The sequence below is a fragment of the Thermobia domestica genome, chromosome 3, assembly GCF_964235325.1.
Source record: "Thermobia domestica chromosome 3, izTheDome1.hap1.1, whole genome shotgun sequence".
NCBI lineage: Eukaryota > Metazoa > Arthropoda > Insecta > Zygentoma > Lepismatidae > Thermobia > Thermobia domestica.
Genome location: NC_137456.1, coordinates 15,051,330 through 15,072,910, shown reverse-complemented (window position 1 = coordinate 15,072,910; position 21,581 = coordinate 15,051,330). Strand labels below are relative to the sequence as shown.

At 37.6% G+C, this 21,581-nt stretch overlaps 1 protein-coding gene across 1 annotated transcript; it reads left to right on the top strand.

Moving 5' to 3' along the window:
• Positions 1-1,212: 1,212 nt before the first annotated feature.
• On the top strand, positions 1,213-19,707 carry LOC145681681 (gamma-aminobutyric acid receptor subunit pi-like). Its single transcript, XM_081753300.1, has 4 exons — positions 1,213-1,253; positions 10,858-10,946; positions 14,547-14,614; positions 19,462-19,707. The coding sequence occupies exons 1-4, from the start codon at positions 1,213-1,215 to the stop codon at positions 19,705-19,707; spliced, it is 444 nt and encodes a 147-aa protein (XP_081609426.1).
• Positions 19,708-21,581: the final 1,874 nt, after the last annotated feature.

Genomic DNA, 21,581 nt, shown 5'->3' with positions numbered 1-21,581 from the left:
AACCTCATGCATCAGAGGTGAGCGCCCTGAGGTTGTACTCAAAGAATTGTTACTGAATACTATTAAATTTAAAAAAAACAAATAAAATTCTCGTTTCTCCCTCCAAAAAAAGTTAATTTAAAGAAGCGCTGAACCTAGTGGTTGATCTAGCCCAGGGACCGGGGCGGGAACCGGGGGCCTAGGCCTCGCAGTTGATTGAGTGACAAAAATAATTATAATATGTAAAGGTATTATTTACATATTACCGAAAGGGAACAAAATCTCCTAAGACGTTCTTGATAAAGTAAACTCATAATAATATATCATACTCTCATAGTATCATAGTCAATATCATAATATCATACTCTGAGATGTAGCTGCCTCCTTTCCCCAGTTTTACCTTCTAGATCCGCCACTGTTGTCCCTACAAGATTTACGTTACTTCAATAATCACGTAAAAGTTATAAAAAAAAAGAAGGAATATAAACAAATCGGTTCACATGACTACATTGATTTTGACTTCATTTCATGTGAATGACATTAATGACATTAATGAAGTAATTTTTAATTTTAATAGACGCCAAGGTTAGAAGCAAGTCCAGCTCATTATATATGATTTAATGGGTAATGTAATTTGTTCTTACGATTTGATTTTCCTGCAAAGAAAAAGAAAAGAAAATATTTGCGTTTCGCCTGGAAGTAAAGAAAACAATAAAGCAATCCTCATTATACTGCAATTGTTCTGTTCAATCGATCGGGTGTTTTGAAGTTTCTACATGTATGACTTGCTTCCGGACGGAAGGAGGAAACAAAAAAAAAAAAAAAAAAGCAATCTCTAGCCTTTAAACAGGTTCCTACTTCGAATAGGTACTAATGCGACACAAGTATTTTCTATACGCTAATCAATAGCAATGTCATAATCAGATATTTCTCCACATTCGTGTGTTAGTGTGCCACTTGTAGATAAGCCACATGCAAGGCTCGAACGTGTTTGTGTCGACAGGAAGGCCGGTAAAGGTCTTTCCTGTCAGTATGTGACAAGCAGTACTCGGGAAGTGTTACGATGATATGAGTGCTCAAGTGAAACATAAACAATATGCCCGTGTTCCTAGTTCAAGAATTTTTGGACTTGTCGCTTTGCACGTGCACTACTTCCCTGCTGGACATTACGTACAACGTAGCGAGGAAAATGTTTATTTACCGTAGATGACGCAACGTAATTTTGAGAATAAAATGACTGTTTTTGTAATATTTGGATTTTTGCTCCTGACCAGGTAGGTTTGTTTACGTTTTCTTTAGAAAATATTCAAACAGGTTAGTTGTACAGAGTTTCTTCATTTAAAGAAGGAAACACAGTGGCGATTCGTAACAAAGAAGATATACTGATAAAAATTATTTATGAATTTTATCGAAATGAGGTATGGGAACAAAGCTTCGTACAACTTCAAAGAGCTAAACTATGTCTTACTAGTATTGTAGGTAAACTTTATCCCGTTATTTTGTAGGTAAAAAAAATGTACTTTTTTTTTAAAGGATGTGACCTTTTTCAAGAGCCACCACTGTGGGAAAAGTTTACTCAGAGAAAGATTAGAATACTGTGGTATGCTAAAATGCACTGTCAGCTTTTAAGTCAAGATGAATTTTTCATCCATTTTGAGTATCAACTGTAATATACTATCATATCTATTGTAACAAAAAAAATTCAATCTAGACACTTGTAGTTTTGTTTTCTCAATTATCATACATATAAAGCTGCCTTGTGTTGGATGATTAGCGCATTCGCTTGCAGTCGGTAGAGGAAACTGCAGTTCGATGCCCGTGAGGTACACGTATGTAATTTGTATCCCGTTATAAACTGTTGGTCTGGGTTTCTAAATAATGTTCGCATGATGGGAAGCTTCAGTATCTGGGCTAGTTCTCATGTCATGGTGTATGGGGCACGGATCACCACCAACCACACTGACTCAAAGACTGCCACACTAAAATAGAATGAGTTATTTGAAAACAAATAACTGAAAATAAAACTAGAGTACTTAAAAGTACAAAGAGCTCCCTTCTGGCTATGTGGTTAGCATATGCGTTTTTAACGCTGAAGACCTAGGCTCAATTCCCGGTAGGAGCTCACGCGGATCGGATTCCTCGTTAAGCTATAAGTCCACTTCTCATCTAGCCTCGCTTCTGAAAAGGACGCTAAATTCAGATCAACAACTGACCAATTAATGAAATAAATTAAAATTTGACGGTATAAATCACAAGAAAATAAAGTTCGATTGAAACGAAAAAGCCTTAAGTTCTTATATGAAAGAACAAATTCCAGTCATAAAAATGAAACGGAATTTCTAGTTTTTAACATCTGACGATTATGTACTGTAGGCAAAGAAGATAAGAAAACCCGCGGCCAAATGTTGTCTATAGCACTTCGTTGTTCTGGGATAAATTTAAATAATAAAAACACACCTTTCTATATAAAACCCACACAGTACGTTAATGATTCCAATTTCACAAATAAACAAGAAAAACAACGAAAACGAAGGATAAACGCAAGTATTATAAGATAATCAGTGGTTGTTAAATATGAGGGAGATCCATGTTTCTCAAGAAGCACATGGCGCTGGAGAGTTTTGAGTAGGTCCGAGTCTCTGTAGCGCGACCTGCCTGAAAGCATTCCGTTGAAACGAAGTTAAGCGCGTTCCTTGGCTGCGAATCACGGCGCCCGCGACCTCCGCCTAACGCAAACACGATCTTGCCCTAGTTACAATTTCCTGCCAATGTGATGAAAACAAAGTACTTAGGAAATAACCACGACTACATTTGTTATAGCGTGTTTCTCACATACGTTGTAAGACAGTATTCACAAAAACGGTGAATTTTAAAACTTGATTTTATGTAGCTTATTTTTTAAATTTTTATTTAAATATTTAGTTCGACTTATAAATGTAAATACTAGAAGCTATAAATACTGAACTCAATATTTGATAAGGGCAATCCCTCTGTAAATAAACAAAAATATCGCTCAGGGATGTATTTAAATGAGCGTGCACTGAAAAATACATTGCATGTGTGGTACCTTTTTCTCAAGTACATGTTATTCTCATGGTAAAATGCCTTAATTCACATAGTAAATGAAATGAAATCTTTCAGTTTAAGGTTCCATAATTATGCCTGTTAGGCAAGAGCGCCGATCCTGGGGAGGCCAATGGGGCCCGGCCCCCTCAAAGCTCATGTGGGCCCCCGTATTGTATTTATGAATATACATATTTTTGCATAATTTGAATGCAACTTGTCTTAAACTCCTCATAAAGGGTCTATATACCTTCTGCATCTGAATGGGTGCCCCCCAAATTTACAGAGAAATGGGCACCCTTGACGTTAGGTTAAAGTAAACGGATGATTAAGGCAAGTGAATCATGATGGTGAAGAATTGGTGGAATGAATATGTGGGAGGAAACGGGAGTATCTCTAGAAAAACCCCACGATGTTGAACGCTACAAACTAACTTGGCTGGGGTCCGAACCAAGGACCCCACACGCCAGAGGTAAGAGCCCTACCACTGAGTCAAAGTGCCCCCCTTTAATTCACACAGTGACCAGTGTGCGAATTGATGGACGTGTGCCAGGGATTCCTCTTGACAAAAATTGACACTCTTTGAAGAAGGAATATTCATTCGTGACAGGGATAACTTTTTCTCTCTCATATTTTTTTTTCAAATTATCTTGAAGATAGAAACTGCAAACAGTTTTTTTTATTTTTTTATTTTGCGTAGACAAATTAAACATTCCTATTTCAGTTAACCCTTTTCCGGCTGAATTTATTTTTTTACTATAATTTGATATGATGGTAAAATATAGTACATTGAGGGTACATTAGACTATATAAAAATAAATTCTGCTTCAATTGTTGCTGAATAATGCTGAGGTGAAAGGGGACTCAGGAGTCCCGTCAGGCGGTTCGGCTTCGACATTATAACGCATACAAGAGAAATAATGTATGTGTAAAGAAGATGGGACTTAAAAGTCCCGACAGTCGGAAAAGGGTTAAAACAGTTTCATAAAAACGTTTAGATATCTTTGAGATAAAGTATAGAAGTAAGAAAAATTTTTACTCGTATTGGAGTAGGCCTTTAAAATGTGTGTGTGTATAATGGGTGGGTGCGTATACGGGTGAAATTTGTCCCCTGCCATAAGAAAAATAGTCAATTCGTACACGGATACTGACTGTACTAAAAATGAGAGTAACTCATTGCAGGTTTTCCAGGTATCTCACAAGAAAGCAGGCAACTTGTTGTACATCAAATAATAATAATAATAATAATAATAATAATAATAATAATAATAATAATAATAATAATAATAATAATAATAATAATAATAATAATAATAATAATAATAATAGTTTAACGTCCCTTTCAGCAGCGAGGCTATATGAGACGTGGACCTACTGATTAACGTGGAATTCGAACCGCATGAGCTCCCGCCGGGAATCGAACCCGGGTCTCCCACGCCAAAGGCGCGTACGTTAACCGCTTAGCCACGGAGAAGCTCAAGAAGAAGAAGAAGAAGAAGAAGAAGAGTTTTAGGTTCAGATTGGAAGTGTTCGGTTTCTGTGTGGTTATTCAGCAGGAGTTATGTTTTTTTTTGGGGGGGGGGAGATTTTGTGTTTACGAAGTGTATTGCAGATTAATATTCAAATTGTAGAAACTGTTTACTTGCTAAATAACTCTGAATAGATCCGTAGTATGGAGATGTGCGCAATATCAACGCCATTATAAGACTGTTGACAGCATTCATCATGTTAGTTACCGCAGTGGTCTCTTCACATTCCTTACATTCCAACTGGCCTACATGCAATCTTTTCGTTTTGACGCCAAGATTAGAAATTTTTAATTTACTAATTCCACTGAAGAGTGCACTTCGAAGTAAACGAAAAAATATTTATGTAATGAGCTCAAAATATGTTTTGGGGTTGCAAATTGGAAGTTTCATTATAAAGGCAATCAGTTCTTTGAAATGAAACTTTAAAAAATAAAATAAAATATGGATGAAACATCAAAACTTTCAGATAATTAATTATTTAATTATTATCAATTCTTTATTAATTGAAATTATACTATCTTTTCTTATCTTTTGAAACCGTACGATAACTGACAAGATGTTTCTACTTCAATATCAAATAATACACAGAATAATAATCCTATTTTGAAAAAAATGAAATGAAATATTTTAGTTTTACGTCCCCGATTATGCCGGCAAGGCTAAAGCAAGGCCGCAGCCAGCCAAAAAATGTAGGGGGGCCGGCTGAAGTTAGGGGGGCCCGATCCAACCATATGATAGTTCATCACCATATTATAGTTCTTTTGCAAGCCTACTGTAAAAATTTAAGGGGGCCAGCAAAAATTTAGGGGGCCCGGCCCGCTAGACCCTCCTTGGATACGGGCCTGGGCTAAAGGAGACGATGATGATAAGAAATAAAGAAGCCGTGGTAGCTCAGTGATAGGGCGTTCACCTCTGGTGCGTCGAGTCTCTAGTTCGATCCTAGCACGAACCAAGTAGACTTTATGGTGGCTTTTCTCGGTGTTCTCCCGTTTCCTCCCACTTTATTCATTCCACCCTTTCATTCATTTCTTACCATCACTGTCTCCTTTCACTTGCACGGGATAACCGTAGGACGTAAAACTGAAAGATTTCATTTCTTTTTTTTTCATTTCACAAAAAATGAATGAAATAGTGGAATGAATAAAGTGGGAGGAAACGGGAGAACACCGAGAAAACCCACACGCACGGTGTTTGTCCACCACAAAGTTCACTTGGTTAGAGCTGGCATAAATCCATGGACTCCACGCACCAGAGGTGAAGGAACGCTCTACCTCTGAGTCACCGTGGCCCAATCGTATTTTGAAGCTCACTAAAATAAATACAGATCGGATATGTCTTATGACAGCTGATAATATAAGTTATTTTACTTGTGCTTATCTAATATTACCATAAATAATAACTCAAAATATTTAAATAGAGTTTCGTGAGTATCTTTTATGTCCATACGGAACAGCGAGGTTAAAGAGACACAGAACATATTATGAACGTGGATTCCGAACCACAAACAAAACCAGTTGTTGACGGGTGCACAAATCTTCATATAAGATCAAACCTAACGATATGGGAAGTTTCTTCTCACATTATTTTGCCTTCAAAGAACCTCGGTTACCTGACCCTTAAAAATATTTCGATAGAGTAAATAAAAGGAGTAAAACTTTTTCATCTTCATTTATACGGCACGATAATAAGTTCCATTTCATTCCTTCTCTCTTTATAGAAACCGGAAGATGTAGACCTTCCATTTCTTTTTTAGAATTGAGGGTACGGTGGATGAGTAGTTCAGTGCTTACCCCTGGTGCGTCGGGTCCCTGGTTCGTTTTTTTCTTTTTGCCAAGTAAGTTTGTGTTGAACAACACCATACCGTGAGATTTCTCGGGTACACCCGTTTCCTCCCACTTGCTCATCCTACTAATTCTTCCATCATCATTCACTTGCCTTAGAGAAAATCTTGAAAAAACGAATTTTCCTGGTGGTGTCGTTCGTTGCGAATATTGATAACTTTTATTTTATTGGAACCTTTTAATTGTTTATGTTTTGAATACGTTAGAAAATATACTTTTAATCTTCAAATTATATCTATTGCAGTTTGACATCTTCTAACGGTGACACACACATCCCTAACACTGACGTATTTAGTTATAACAGAGACAGGCATAGACTTAACAATAACGCAGATACTACTTGCTAATATAATATTATGAGTTCAAATATTCCTGGTAAAGAAAACGGAAGATAGTGTAAGTAATTGCATATTTCATTACAGTAATAATATGTGTGTGTGATTATCTTCCTGCATAGAAAATAGTCGCCTAGAGGTCCCAATTTTCGTACAAACACAGTTCTTCAATCAGATCTAATCGCATACGAAGCCTTCTTTTTTCTAGATTTTCGGCATGGGAGTGGGTAAATATTAGAATTGAATCCTTCGTATTCGTGGTCGCTATTGTCCTGCAGTGTTAGGCAACCAACATGACAGAGTGGATGAATGGGTTGCATACATCTGAGGGGATGATAAACCTATTCCAACCACAGATAAATCTAGAGAGGGTGGGGGTGAGACGTTACAGCTAAAAATAATCCAAAACGTCAGATATTGCTGTCGAGTTGGGTTCACTCATTCCATGCGAGAATCCCGGTTTCATCCCTTAATGGAACCACATGTAGTATGTTAAACATCAAAGAATAGGATAAACTAATACAAGAAGGCAAAATTCTTTATCCTTTATAGGGGCGCAGTAGCTCAGTGGTAGAGCATTCACGTCTGGTGCATGAGGTCCCTGGTTCGATCTCAGCTCGCGCCAAGTGAACTTTGTGGTAGACAAATACCGTGTGCTTGGGTTCTCACGTTTCCTCCCACTTTCTTCATTCCACCATTTCATTAATTACTCATCATCACCGTCTCCTTTAGCCTAACCAACATAACCGTAGGACGTAAAACTGAAAGATTTCATATCATTTCTTTATCTCTTATGTATAACTAGACGTCAATTTCCGACAATCTTATGTTAAAGACTATTTGTATAAAGTGTGCTGTTACTTTGCACTATAATTTATTGAAATACTCGTATACGAATGATTTTATCAGAGAAACACTGAAACATTATTACCGTGAAAGTTCCTCAAGATTATATCATTTTTGTTCTGAACAATTCAGAAAGAGAACGTTACGCAATATTAAATAAATAAAAACAAAGTCTATACTATCAAAAATAACATACATAAATAAAACCTGATGTGACTATATCGAATACTACTTTTAAGATATGTATTTACGCATAATCGTACTAACAAATATAATGTCACACGCACACGAACAATAGAAACAGTTAATTGCATATGTGATCATTTATCATTAACTAGCTGAACCTGCGCTCTCTACACAGCGCATAATTCACAGATGAGCATGAATCTCCTTGTTATTCCTCACATTTGTACATGTTCTTTTACAACACAAGTCAAGGACAAATCGGCAAGGGCTATCATAAAGGGTAGATTTTTTCGATTATTTTTTCAATATCTCGCACCGCTTGCAAGATTTGAGCCTACTTTCATTGGAGTTTCCAATTCATGTACGATCAGTCTTTTCTTTCTTCTTGCATGCAGTATGTCATAAGCAAATACATTACACACACAATTAATTATAATGTCAGTGATATATGGTGTTCATTGGACGAAACACTCCAACATTAAAGATTCATCTTAGACTGGAAAAATGGTTATCCTTCGTTTTTCATGATCATTTAGCCATGAAAGAAACACCGGAGAGATATACTAACACCGTATACAAATGCGAGGTGTTGGAATGTATAACTCGTAGGATATGATACATTTACTTTTAAAAAATTCAATATTACCAGTTTACTTCTAAAAAAAAGTGTAATAAAGAAATAATGGCTATATTTAAAAAAATTCAATTAGAACTGAACAATCTACACACAATTTGCAATCGACCAGTGAAAACGGCATCTTTCTAGAGCTTGTGGTTTCCGAGATTTCATTGTCAATAGAATTGGCCACAAACATATAAACTTTCATGACCACAAACATATAAACCTAGGATTTTAATATATATATAGATTGTTGCGTCCGAGTTTTCAATTAACAGTTTGGGAACGTTCTGAAGTCACGTACATACGGAATTTATTTCTTACTTTTTTAAGTCTGTATATGTCCTCTTCCAAAATAAGTAGAAAAGCTTATTTTAGTTAGGTTTGTTTTAAAGATATATCTCAAAACTACAAAGATATGGATTTTTTGCGTTTCACTTTCTTTCAAGATAGGTGTTCTCCAGACACCAAACATAAATTTTTCAAGTTCTTCGGTTTGTTTCAACATAAGTGTAGTGTTCTCCAATCACCAAATAGAAATTTCACAGATCCGTCGATTTCTTTCAGCATAGATCTAGTCAAGCACCCATCCAGAAATGTTTGTTGGGAAGGGGTGGTTAGTCCAATACTACTAGCCATTACGTCTATGTAATATGGAACAGGTATTATTATGCACCCGAAAAGACTATAAGTAATCATAAAGTACTTTCACCTACATTTTCAGAAAAATGATACTCTGATAGACCTTGTAGTTATCTTTCAGTGCAATGCTTTGGTACAGACAGAGAATCATACAACAAGCAAGAAAGAAAATTACAAATTTAACGTGTAAGTAGAGGGATAGAGGAAATTATCATATTTGTTAGAAGTACATTACCAGGCTCATATATAATTTCCATGTGTGTGTGACGATGTTTCGTTGTCTCTGAGTCACACCGGGCTTGTGTCCGGTTTACCAGGTGTGATGGGTCATGATCTGATCGCTCTGGGTCAGCCCTTACTATAAAAACTGATTAAATTCTACAAGAGTGTTAGCGTTTAACGTTAAAAAAATGTTTAACGATGAGACATAGAACAATTTGAGAGATTTTTGATCTGAACAAAATTACATGAGTAAGCGTAAATCCTCATGCGTGGTTTTTGAGAAAATCGAATATTTATGGCGTTAAAAAGTATGTCTTTGGTTCCCAAACTGATGTGCATGGGTGATTCGGAAAGTAATGCCTCCAAGCTCACTAGTTGGCCAATAGTAATACAAACATTCTGATTTTTTTTATCATTAATGCAGTGATGTTTACGCTATAGAATGTCATTTGTTTCACCTTCCTATCTCTTCTCATTCTAAAGTAATGGAGCAATCCATGGAATCCAGTGGGGACGTTTGGTTGAAACAGCGGACTGTGTCATTGAATTTCTGACTGCAGATGGTTGTGCGCCCAGGAACAGTCATCGCCGGCGACGGGTCGTGGATATACCATTACGACCCGGAAACGAAGCGTCAGTCGATGGAGTACTGCCACACGTTCTGTCCTCCGCCAAAAAAAAAAAAAAAATTCAAAGTTGTCCCATCCGCTGGCAAAGTGTTGTTGACATTCTGCCTTATCCTGCCTATAGTCCGGATCTTGAGCCCTGCGACTTTTGAGTCTTCCTCAAATTTAAGGACCACCTGAAGGGTCAAAGCTACAGTTGTGGCGTGGAGGCGGAAGCAGCAGTTCAGTAATAGTGTCACCAGCAAGCATCACATTTCTTTGCCGACGGTATGAAAAATTTTGTTTCGTGTTGGCGCAAATATGTTGCCCGTAATGGGGACTATGTTGAAAAATAATGGTAGCATTTCTAGCCGACAGTGCAAGTTTTCCACTGATATGTGTATCGGTGCTGTCCAGTGGCGTATTTACGATTTTGTTTCGGGGAGGGCTTTGCCTGAAAATGTGAAAATTCTGCAAGATATTTCATATACTTGACTATAGTGAGTAAGATTTCGGGAGGGCTTAAGCCCGGAAGCCCCCCCCTTAAATACGCCACTGGTGCTGTCTGTCAAACACAAATAAAGGTATCACTTTGGAGGCTTTACTTTCTGAATCACTCTCGTAGTTGTATTTTTATTGTCCTGGAATCAGAGGTAAAGGTGAGAGGGAAAGCGGGGGAAGTCGTCCTACACTTCCAGAAAATCTGTGGCGTCCCTCGCTTTCTAAAAATTTACAATGGGCAAAAAAGGCATGGAGAACAGCTTGACGTCATGCGTCCCCCTACCTTTTCAGATCAATTTTTACCCCTGCCTGGAATAGTTTCTTTGTCGATATATTGTGTGTGAAAAACAAACACTGCTGGGTAGGAGATTATATTACATGTATAGTTGTTTGATTTCTTCTAACACGGATGCACATACTGCTTATAGAAGATAGACATAGTTTATATACATATATAACTTTTTCTTTCATGTTTTAATTGTCTTTCAGAAGTGGAAATGCCCAGCCCAAAAACGAAACCGTCGACATGTTCAATTTAAAAGAAGGTTACAATAAAAATGTACCTCCGCAAAATGCAGGTAATTTCAATTTATTTTCTTATTCTATTACTTCAGATCAGCCTATCTTTCCCTTTGTTATTTCTTTATTTGTTAGTAGCAGAATGCTCGTAGACAGAATATGTTTCATTTTGGATATAAAGGGCACCAAAACTGTTACAAATCGCCAACTTCGAGTCCCCAAAAGCTATGAATTCATCACTAATATCAGTCACTTTCAATTATTTTTTACATGTCACCATACCCCCTTAGGAGTACTAATGAGCAAGGGCGCCGATTTCTCTGTAAATTTGGGGGGGCCTACTCAGGCGCAGAAGGTATATATATATATGAGGATGTTAAGACAAATTGCATTCAAATTATACCAAATATTGTATATTCGTAAATACACTAGGGGGCTCACATGAGCTTTGGGGGAGGCCGGGTCCCCCAGGATCGGCGCCCTTGCTAATGGGGGTTGCATTTGGATTTAAACGGCATCTCAAGTGTCACTTTTCATCTTGGCAAAATCGAAAACTATAGATTAGACACTAAACACAAACTGGGACGACAAACATATCCTTTCATCCATTACAAACCAAGATTTAGAAATTTTCTTTTTCGTTAAGACTCACAGGACAGTTCCAGCTCATGACTCACGATACGCATGAAGTGGCAACTGCGTACCACGTGCTTCTCCAAACGTCAATTTGCTTCTAGTTTTGAAAACACTTTAATATCAGTAATTTTCCATCATTTTTATATATATATCTCCCACTCCCAAAGTTGCGGGGCTGAATTTGGATTTAAACAACATCAGAAGTGTCACTATTTATCTCAGCGACCCCGAAAACTATGGATTCCACACTAATATCGGTCATTTTCGATAATTTTTATATACTTTTCCGCTCTCCTAAGTTGCGCCATCAAAGTGAAATAATAAGAAACATCCCGGGCCCGAACCTCAACTATGTTGAAAATTTGATCCAGATTAGTCTCCTGGTTCAAGAGTTATTAAGTAGTGATGAGCGCAAGAGTCTTGGTCTTGGAGTTTGTGCAAGAGTCTTGCATGCAAAACCAAGACCAAGACCAAGACCAGGAATCCCGATGCAAGACCAAGACCAAGGGGTGCAACATCAAGACAATAGACAAAGACCAAGACCATACCTGAAAGACCAAGACCATACCTGCAAGACCAAGACCAAGACCAGGACCAAGACTCTTGCGCAAGAGTCTTGCACAAGTACCGGTACTTCTTGAATTCTTGTATAGAATGTAAAAGAGGAACACGAAAAATCATTACATCTTACACTTGAATTTCTTGGTTTGAGTAAAAATGCGCTGGAGTGAATGCGTTCTCAGTAGTTACGCAATCTGTGTGAGTCGATCTGCCCCTGTAGCATATAGCTACAGTATGTCGTTTTCTGAATCGGTTGTTCGCGTTTTCTGTAGTTATTACTCGTTTTCAAACCACACAGGTGTCATCTTGCGATATATGAGATATTTTGATGGACAAACACCGTGTGCGTGGGTTCTCCCGGTGTTTTCCCGTTTCCTCATACTTTCTTCATTCCACCATCTCAGTCATTTCTCATCGTCACCGTCTTCCTTAGACTTGGTGCATAATAGTGGGACGTTAAACTAGATATTTCATTTCAAAACATATCAGTTCTGTTCTTCGAAAACTAAAGAGAAATGTAGGGAACATCGCTAATTCCGTACACTATGGGTATGACCTTAGCTCCAAGGCTCAAACATCCGTTGCTAATTTGTAATGTGTGCTCATAAAATTAGTGTCAAAATAACATTTTCATTACATTGACAAAAACTTATTGCATGTGGCCGGGCGGATACTTGTACTTTGAATAATTGTTTATCAATGTAACTTTTAGCTTCCTTAGGTATAAGGCACATCGAGGATTGAGCGATATAACATTATACAACAATAAATAATCCATATTTACAAGTGAGAGTGATTTTGTACAGTTACATCAAATAACTTGGAGTTTGAAGACGGCCGTTATTTTGTATTTTTAATATAGGTCAAAAGTATTTATAGAAATTGAGTTTACACGAAAGACATAGAGAGTTGGGTTCTTTTCAGTTTTCACTCAAATTGTTCTAAAATATTAAGAGATTTGATTATAATCATTGTTATTTTAACTCTCTTTTTTGGCCAATATTGCTAAACATATCATCATCATCATTATCATCATCATATAGATATTCAGCCATTATTGGCAGGTCACTTGCTGCAACTGAGAAGCTTCGATGTGCGGTAGTCCTCAGCTACTCTCTTCTTCTTGACGTAGCAATTTTCTGAGTTAATACTTTCCTTCAACTACAGTCTTCTTCTCCCCCTTCCTCTCTTTCTTTTCACCATACCGTCTAGCTCGTCTCTCATAATACAGTTCCTCCTCAGCCAATATCCCAAATAGTTCCTCTTCTTTCTCTTAGTTATATCTAAAACCCTTCTTTTCTCCCCTACTGCTACTATTTCTAACACCTCATTCGTTTCCCGTTCAACTGAGCTAATTCTTTCCTTTATTTTCAAGTCTACATTTCGAAAATCTCCAATTTTTATGTTGTTTTTGCGTAATGTCCTTGTTACTGCACCATAGAGTACATAATGAAATCAGTAAAACAAAATCTCAATATTTAATTGGAAGTTTGTTCAATACAAAAATTAGCTAATCGTGGTTGAAAAGAAAAAAAATACAATCTGAGGCTTTAGAGTGTAAAAATAATTTTGTAATTTATAGTATTTCAGTAATCTGTGCTCTCTTGATTTTCTTTCGTGCGTCTCAGGCGTAGCCTCCCCAGTTTGGGAACCAGTGGAGTGTTGCATCTGTTAAAAACTATATATATAAAAAGATTATGATTTATCTTATAAGTAGAGAAGTGTGGGCACCCATTAAAAAAATAAAGGTCATCACCCATAGGTAAACTATATTAGATTTAGAAACACATTGTATTTCCGTTTCTATTGGCAAATTTTAGAACTTGTTATCCCTTATATCCAGAGTAAATTTTAGCTATGAAAAACACAAGATTTCTTAAAAGCAAGACTTGCAAGACCAAGACCAAGACCAAGACTCGGTGTGCAAGACTCGGTCTTGGTCTTGATTTGCCCATGACTATTATTGTCTAAAACAGTCACTTTCATTTTCGTATATATATAGATATAGATATAGATAAAATTTGGATTTACGAGAACTTATTGCGGTGACATGTAAACATAACCAAAGACGAGCGATATTAGTGCCCAATCAATACTCTTCTGGGTCGCTGAGATGAATACTGATACATGACAATGCCGTATATATTCCAAATTCATCCCTCGTGCGTATTCTAACAAAAGAAGTGGTTCAAATACTTTTTCTAAACCTATTACCCCCGTTCGAAGAAGGGGTGTTTCAGCTTGTAATGAACGAGTGTAGTTTAGAAAAATGCGACTGAAGCATTAGTAAGTTTAGGAAAATTCATTTCCAATCTCTATTCTTAATGTTTCAACCGTGAAAACGTGTCTCTACTTATAACTGTATTGTTAAATAAAAATACACAAACGTAGGTATAGGTTATTAATACTAATATAATGGGTTAACGTCTAGGTAATATTAATAGGTTAACGTCTTCTTACAGGTGAACCAACGGACCTCAGACTGGATGTGATGATTGACAGGATTTCGGAAGTCAATGAACACAGAAGAGTAAGTCTTATCTCTTTCAAAGATTTTACATTGTTTTCTCTTCTCCTTACGCACACACTGCATTGGATACACTATTCAACACCAAATTTCTTTCCTGAAAATTAATAGGCGACTCTGATATATATACTGCACACAGCATGCGTTATTCATACATTGCAATATATAAAATACAAACGATCATTAATGGAAAATACATTACTTCCAGCCCCCGTGGTAGACGAAAGTTGAAAAAATGTTGCGGGAAAAAGTGGAAACTTTACCGTCGGAACTAACTTTTCCCACTTACACCTGGCAACATCGGACGGCGATGAAACAACTGAGCATCAATATTGTATGTTTATTTTCCTGCTTGTTCGTGTGGTGAGCTACAGTTGGGTTAACAAGATGGCGACGGACATCTTTACATCTGAAATATCATGCTCCTTCAATTGTGCAATTGTGAATTCGTACATAATTTTAAATTTTGACAAAATTTAGTTTCTTTACAATTTTTATATATTATTACATCTTTTTTATATGTCCTGAGCCTCTAACCCCCAAGTAATTTTACAAATTGCGTGAAAACAAATCTACTTAGAACAGGCGAATTCGTCCATGTTGGAACGCGCCATTTTATACAAACCTACGTTTTCAAAAACAATTAAAACAAATTTAGTGAAGCAGTCCACAGGGCTATACGGCCGGGACTTCCTTCATAAATCTCCCAAATGGGAGATAACTAGAACTAGAGCTACATTTTCTCTTGATATACTGTGCTAATAGAAGATAAACAACATTGAGACTTGTGTTCTTGTGACTCACAGCTTGTGCATCCTTTGTTGTGAACTGGGCAACATTTGAAAACGTTGTTGTGTTTTGTGTTTTATAATGATCCTGACAACTTCTGTTATGTGTGTGGACGGATAACTCCAAAACCGAAGCTCACTAAGATAACGCCTGTTGTGAGAAAAGCGTATGAATTGTATTTTTAATCGAAAGTCGACGTAGACAAATCCCAGGCACCGAAATTCTGTTCTAAATCCTGTACAGTAAATTTAGGGGCCTGGTTATGTGGTTCTCACAAGTGTATGCCATTTGCTACACCTATGTTACGGTTTGAATCACATGATCATGTACACGACTGTTACTTTTGTCTGACAAATATAAAGGGAATAACCTCCAAGGGTAAACGATCAGTACAATACCCAGATCTACAATCAGCTAGAAGACTCATCCCACATGGTGAAGGTTTTCCTGTGCCAGTAGCACCAGACGCATGGACAATAGACAGCAGTGATGTTGATGAAAGTGAAGATGGATACTCAGAGTGAAGACCCTACATACAGTGCACGTACCAAAGAACCACATTTGATAACGCAAGAGAAACTGAACGACCTTATTAGAAACTTGAACCTACCCAAACAATAAGCTGAACTCTTAGCTTCAAGACTTCAAGGTTGGAACCTTCTTCAAAAGGAAAGGAAACTAACATTTTACCGTGGTAAACAACATGACTTCCTCAAATTTTACAGCAGTAGTGATAATTGCGTATATTGTACTGACGTGGAAGGACTGATGCAGGCATTACACATAAAGTCGGTGAGTGGCATTTATTCTTGGACTCGTCAAAAGCAAGTATGGAGTGTGTTCTCCTCCACAACGGTAATACATACCCTTCCATTCCAATTGGATATTCCGTTAATTTCAAAGAGACGTATCAAAATGTGAAACTTCTTTTCGACAAAGTGAGGTATGCTGAGCATCAGTAGAATATACGTGGGGACTTGAAGGTGATTGGTTTATTGCTAGGGTTACAGTTGGGTTTACAAAGTATTGTTGTTTTCTGTAAGAGTGAGACAGTAGAGCAAGGGGTCTGCACTACACACAAAGAGAATGGCCTACTCGTACATCCCTCACTCCCGGAATTAAGAATGTGAAAGAGAAACCCCTTGTTAATCCCAAGAAAATTTTTCTGCTTTCCCTACACATTAAGTTAGGCCTTATGAAGGTGTTCGTGAAAGGGCTGGAAAAGGAAGGACGAGTATTTAAGTATCTCCAAGAAAAGTTCCCAAAAATATCAGATGCTAAATTAAAAGAAGGTGTATTCATTAGTCCCCAGATATGTCAGTTGATGAAAGATGACATATTCGAATCAAAACTGACTGAGGTGGAACGGAAAACCTGGAATTCTTTTAAGAATGTCTTAGAAAACTTTCTGGGAAATAACAAAAGTGCGAACTATGCGCAACTAGTGGAGGAGTTGTCAAGTCTGCACTCTATGGGATGCAACATGTCACTGAAAGTGCATTTTCTACAAAGTCACCTGTCTTTCTTTCCCGAAAACCCAGGAGCTGTGTCTGATTAGCACGGTGAGAGGTTTCGACAATCCATTCAGACTCTGGAGCAGCGGTAAAAGGGAAACTGGTGTGTCAATGCTCGCAGATTTCTGCTGGAACTTGGCACGTGACACGCTCTTTACATCACACAAGAGGCAAGCTTCATAAGTGTTTCTTTTCTTTTGAGTGCCAATGTATAAATGCAGTAATTTCAGCAGCAGCTTTTCCACACTTACACGTGGAAACTTTGTACTTTTCATTGTTAGGGCATAGGAGTTTTTTTTTTTTTTTTTTTTTTGTAGTTTGACATACAAAATGTCGCATTTGATTTTACACATATCGCATTTTAGGCTATACAATTGCACATTTTGTCGCCAAGTAAATTAATTTACAAGATTAAATATACAATATTATACAAACTCTAATACAGGCTTAATATACGTACTTCATCAACTTGCGAAAAACCTCTTGCCCCTATTTATTGTTTGTCAATCTAATATGAATGGAAATGCCACGAAATATAAAAAATATACATTTTCGTTTATATTTACGAGATCCAGATGTGCCACGTATATATATTTTTCAACATCTCGTTTTTACATCAAAGTCACAATATTTATTAAAATGCATACATTAAAAAAGCCTTTTAACCTTTATTTACAAATTTCTCAACAACCAGCTCTGATACAGCATATCTGACTTCAGATTCGTAATCAGAAAGTCAAAAACTATATAAAAAAACACCTACTTTCATTCAGGAAAGAGAAAAAAAGGTGAAAATCTGTAGAACACTCTTTATATTTTTGGAGAGACACGTCCATCCTGTTCCCCGCCAGGGACGCCCATGGCATTACTGTTATCACCATGTGTAGGATGTTACATTCCCTTCGGCATGCACTGATTCGATTAGGAAGGGTGTAATAAAGCTGTTGTGTCATCTCCTAAGGCAGATTGGACTACAATTGTAGTACGACTAACGCCTGGACATTGGCTCTGGAATGGAGTTTTTCTTACTGGCTGGCTCCAAACGTGCTCTATCGGGGACAGATTGGGGGCTCTTGTTGGTAAAGGGAGTACCTCAACATCATGCAGACAGTTTATGGAGATACATGCCGTGTATAGAAGATCATTGTCCTATTGAAAGATGGAACCAGGATACTATCTCATGAGATGTAACATGAGGAATCAAGATGTCCGTAAACTACTAGTGAGCCGTCAGAATCACCACCAGAAGTGACGTGAAGTCATACTCGATGGTTCCCCTCATGACACCAGAGGTAAGATCGATATGTCTTTCCAAAACATTAGCAGAATGTGCCCTTTTTTCCTCGGTATAGCCATGCTCGGTACAGAACTGAGTCATCGCTAGAAACGATGCAACGCCAATCTTCAGTAATCAATGTATCCCAGGTGTAGGACCACTCCAAATGCAGCTGTATATGTTATGATGTTAAAGGCATCCTACGCATGGGTCGGCGATTCAGTAGTCTGCTAGACTGCGAGGTGACAGCCGAATGATGCGGGTGATAGGGGATGTTGTAGGAAGTTCATTACTTCAGCCCAGAGGCACGCCTAGATGTGAATGGGTTACGATGTGTTTAGCAGTACGATATTAGATATCGTGTAAGTGGCCATAATGTTTTGGCTGGTGAGTGTACATTCACAATAAATTAATTTTACAGTAAAATGATAAGGTAGAACGAAAATTATGTGAGAATGTTGTATTGCCATCGTGATTATGTGTATTTGTACAAACTTTGAGAGCTCTCAGTCAGTACAGAAGTCAATGAAGTTTAAGATACATGATTTGATTTTAACAAACAAACTGAAAAGTAATCTAACAAAAGCATTTTAAAAAAAATACATTAGTCAATAAGTGATTCTGGTTGATCAAAACAGACATTGCACAAGGTTGAATCAATTTGATGGCGTTCTTAGGTATCGAAGAAAAAGTAATTTTTGTCTACATTAATCTCGTTAACCACTCTTATTATTATTTTGATTGTTATTATTGTTCTGTTATTGCATTAATATCTAATTTGTAGTGGCGGATCCGGAAGGTAAAAAGTTCGGGGGGGGGGCAACCAACAGTCGTTCTTTCAGAAAGAATGTTCCGGGGAGGCACACTTAGTATTCCGCGGGGTACTGCTGGTACTATTCTATTTATTATTATATTATAAACGTATTATTTTGGTCTCCTCCGGGGAGCAGTCTTAGAGCTCCGGGGGGAACAGTGCCCCCATAAAACTTGTCTGGAAGAAATGCTGGCAGCCAGAACCCAGAGTATGATAGGTATATGATATATTTACTATAAGTTTTCAAAAATATATAAATGATAGCTGAAATTATTTTGGTACTAAAAAACTTGAGGGCTTAGCCCTCGGTTACGGACTAGATCCTCCACTGGCAGTTTGTTAGATTTACCAGTGTCAACTAGCGCTTAAGCTGTATTTGGAATTGTATTCGTAAATAAATAAAATAAAATAAAATAAATATTTGTATTCGATAACGCTTTACTTTTTTTGTCGGCAGGAAGTAGAAATGGATCTGTTGCTTCGCATTCACTGGATTGAAACCCGAGTAACGGTAAATCATGAGTTTCTGGACAAAGACAACAATAGTCGGCCTGTCTCTTTGGACGCAGACGTCGTGGAGCTGTTTTGGTTTCCAGACATTTACATTCGGGAGATGAAGAACATGAAACTGATGGAGATGTTTTATAAACTACGATCCATGAAGTTGTACAAGACTGGAGAAGTTGTTTTCAAAATGTCGTAAGTGTTGGATCTCTTTCTGATGGTGATCTCCTTTTAGAAAAAAAAATCGTAATGAATTATTTTTGAACATAGGAGTGGACTTGCTCCGTGAAAAGAGCGGTTCTATAGATATTGAGAGGGTATTATTATCAATTGGTCAGACGAGCTCCTCCGTGGCTAAGCGGTTAGCTACGCGCCTTTGCGTGGGAGACCCGGGTTCGATTCCCGGCGGGAGCTCATGTGGTTCGGATTTCACGTTAATCAGTAGGTCCACGTCTCATATAGCCTCGCTGCTGAAAGGGACGCTAAACTAAAATCAACTCAACTCAACTCAATTGGTCAGAGAGGGGAGTATTAAGAGTCGTGGGTCACGAATTTTATTGGGATCTGCGTCTCGCTTCTTAGACCATTTAGCACGGTAACCCAGACAGATTTGGTGACGTGGGCAGATCCAGTGACCCGGAAACAGGCCAAATAAAGGGTGTCTCATAAGGATCGCAACTTTGTAAATGTCCGCCATTTCTGTCCTAGTAAGTTGGCAGCACTGAACGTTATACGATTTTCATCTGTTATCTTTGTGGTTAGTAGTCACGTAGCGCCGAATAGCGTATGATAGTCATCTGTTTTCTATACGGATAGGAATGGAGCGCTTCACGGCAAAACAGTGTGTTGTCATTAAAAATGTGGTGAATCTTCTGAATTCCTACCCGTACAAAAAACAGATGACGATCATTCACTCACTATTCGGCGCTCTTATACTAACCATAAAGACAATAGATGAAAATCGTATAACGCTCAGTGCTGCCAACTTACGAGAACAGAAATGGCGGGCATTTGAAAAGTTGCGATCTTTATGAGACACCCTTTATTTGCTGTACCGCATTATTGCAGAAATTTACAGTAGATTAATTAATGTTCACTACTCGATCTCGAATGTTCATTTGTTTGATTCCGGTGTGATGTTTCTTAATCAAGATACCATGCTTTGCATATTTTAAATGTAATTTCATGCTTACTCATCTTCCCATGCTGAATATAATACTGTGGTTTTTGAACACAGACTATATAAAAAGATTTAACAAAACACTGTTAGGGCTCAGCAACATCCTTTATACTCTACACGACAACTTTTGCACTTTCACTTGATTAAACTTTGGCGATCTCCTATAAGAAAAACATATCTCTTATGTGATTTTCACGCGTTTATACTTTGATAAACCTTGTAGTTACCTTTCAATACAATCTTTTGACACGCAACAAGTGAGAAAGAAAATTCTAGATTTAGTGAGAAGACAGAGAGAGAGACAGAGAGAGAGAGAAGAGAAGAGAATGGTGTTTGTTAGCACGGGCGTCTCTGGCGGGGGGACGAGGAGGACGCGTCTCCCTAAATATTTTGAAGTACAAAATATTCAATATTTTATTCTAATTTAACTTGATTACTAACGACAGAATAACATAAATAATAATAATTATATTTATTTGGAATATAATACTCAGGCTATGAAACAATTATAACAAAGTTCTTGATATACCTTCGGCGGTCCGTGAAGGTAAGCAGATAGGTAACAAATGGAATCGAAGATAATAAACAGGTTGCCTAGGTAGTACCATTTAAATCACTTTCTTTGATGTTCCCCCTTCCCAAATTTTGCATGCCAGAGACGCCAGTGTTTGTTAGAATTATATTAGAACTTTCACACCCACTTCCCCCATATGTATGACGATGTTTCGTCATCTCTGGATCTCTCCCGGTCACACCGGGTCATGGTTTCACTGGGGTCACCGAGTCACGGATGTTGTGAGTCATGAGTCTAACTGCTTGGGGGGATAAGACTCCCCGAAGAACGTAGATTCTCACGTTTTTCACTATTATATTTTTATACTATGCATTCAAAT

What these genes read in the sequence shown, in the direction of transcription:
- LOC145681681 (XM_081753300.1), top strand. Translation starts at nt 1,213, where the DNA reads ATGACTGTTTTTGTAATATTTGGATTTTTGCTCCTGACCAG. An exon ending in GGATTTTTGCTCCTGACCAG is followed by an intron (nt 1,254 to 10,857) that starts GTAGGTTTGTTT and finishes ATTGTCTTTCAG; the next exon opens with AAGTGGAAATGCCCAGCCCA. An exon ending in TGTACCTCCGCAAAATGCAG is followed by an intron (nt 10,947 to 14,546) that starts GTAATTTCAATT and finishes GTCTTCTTACAG; the next exon opens with GTGAACCAACGGACCTCAGA.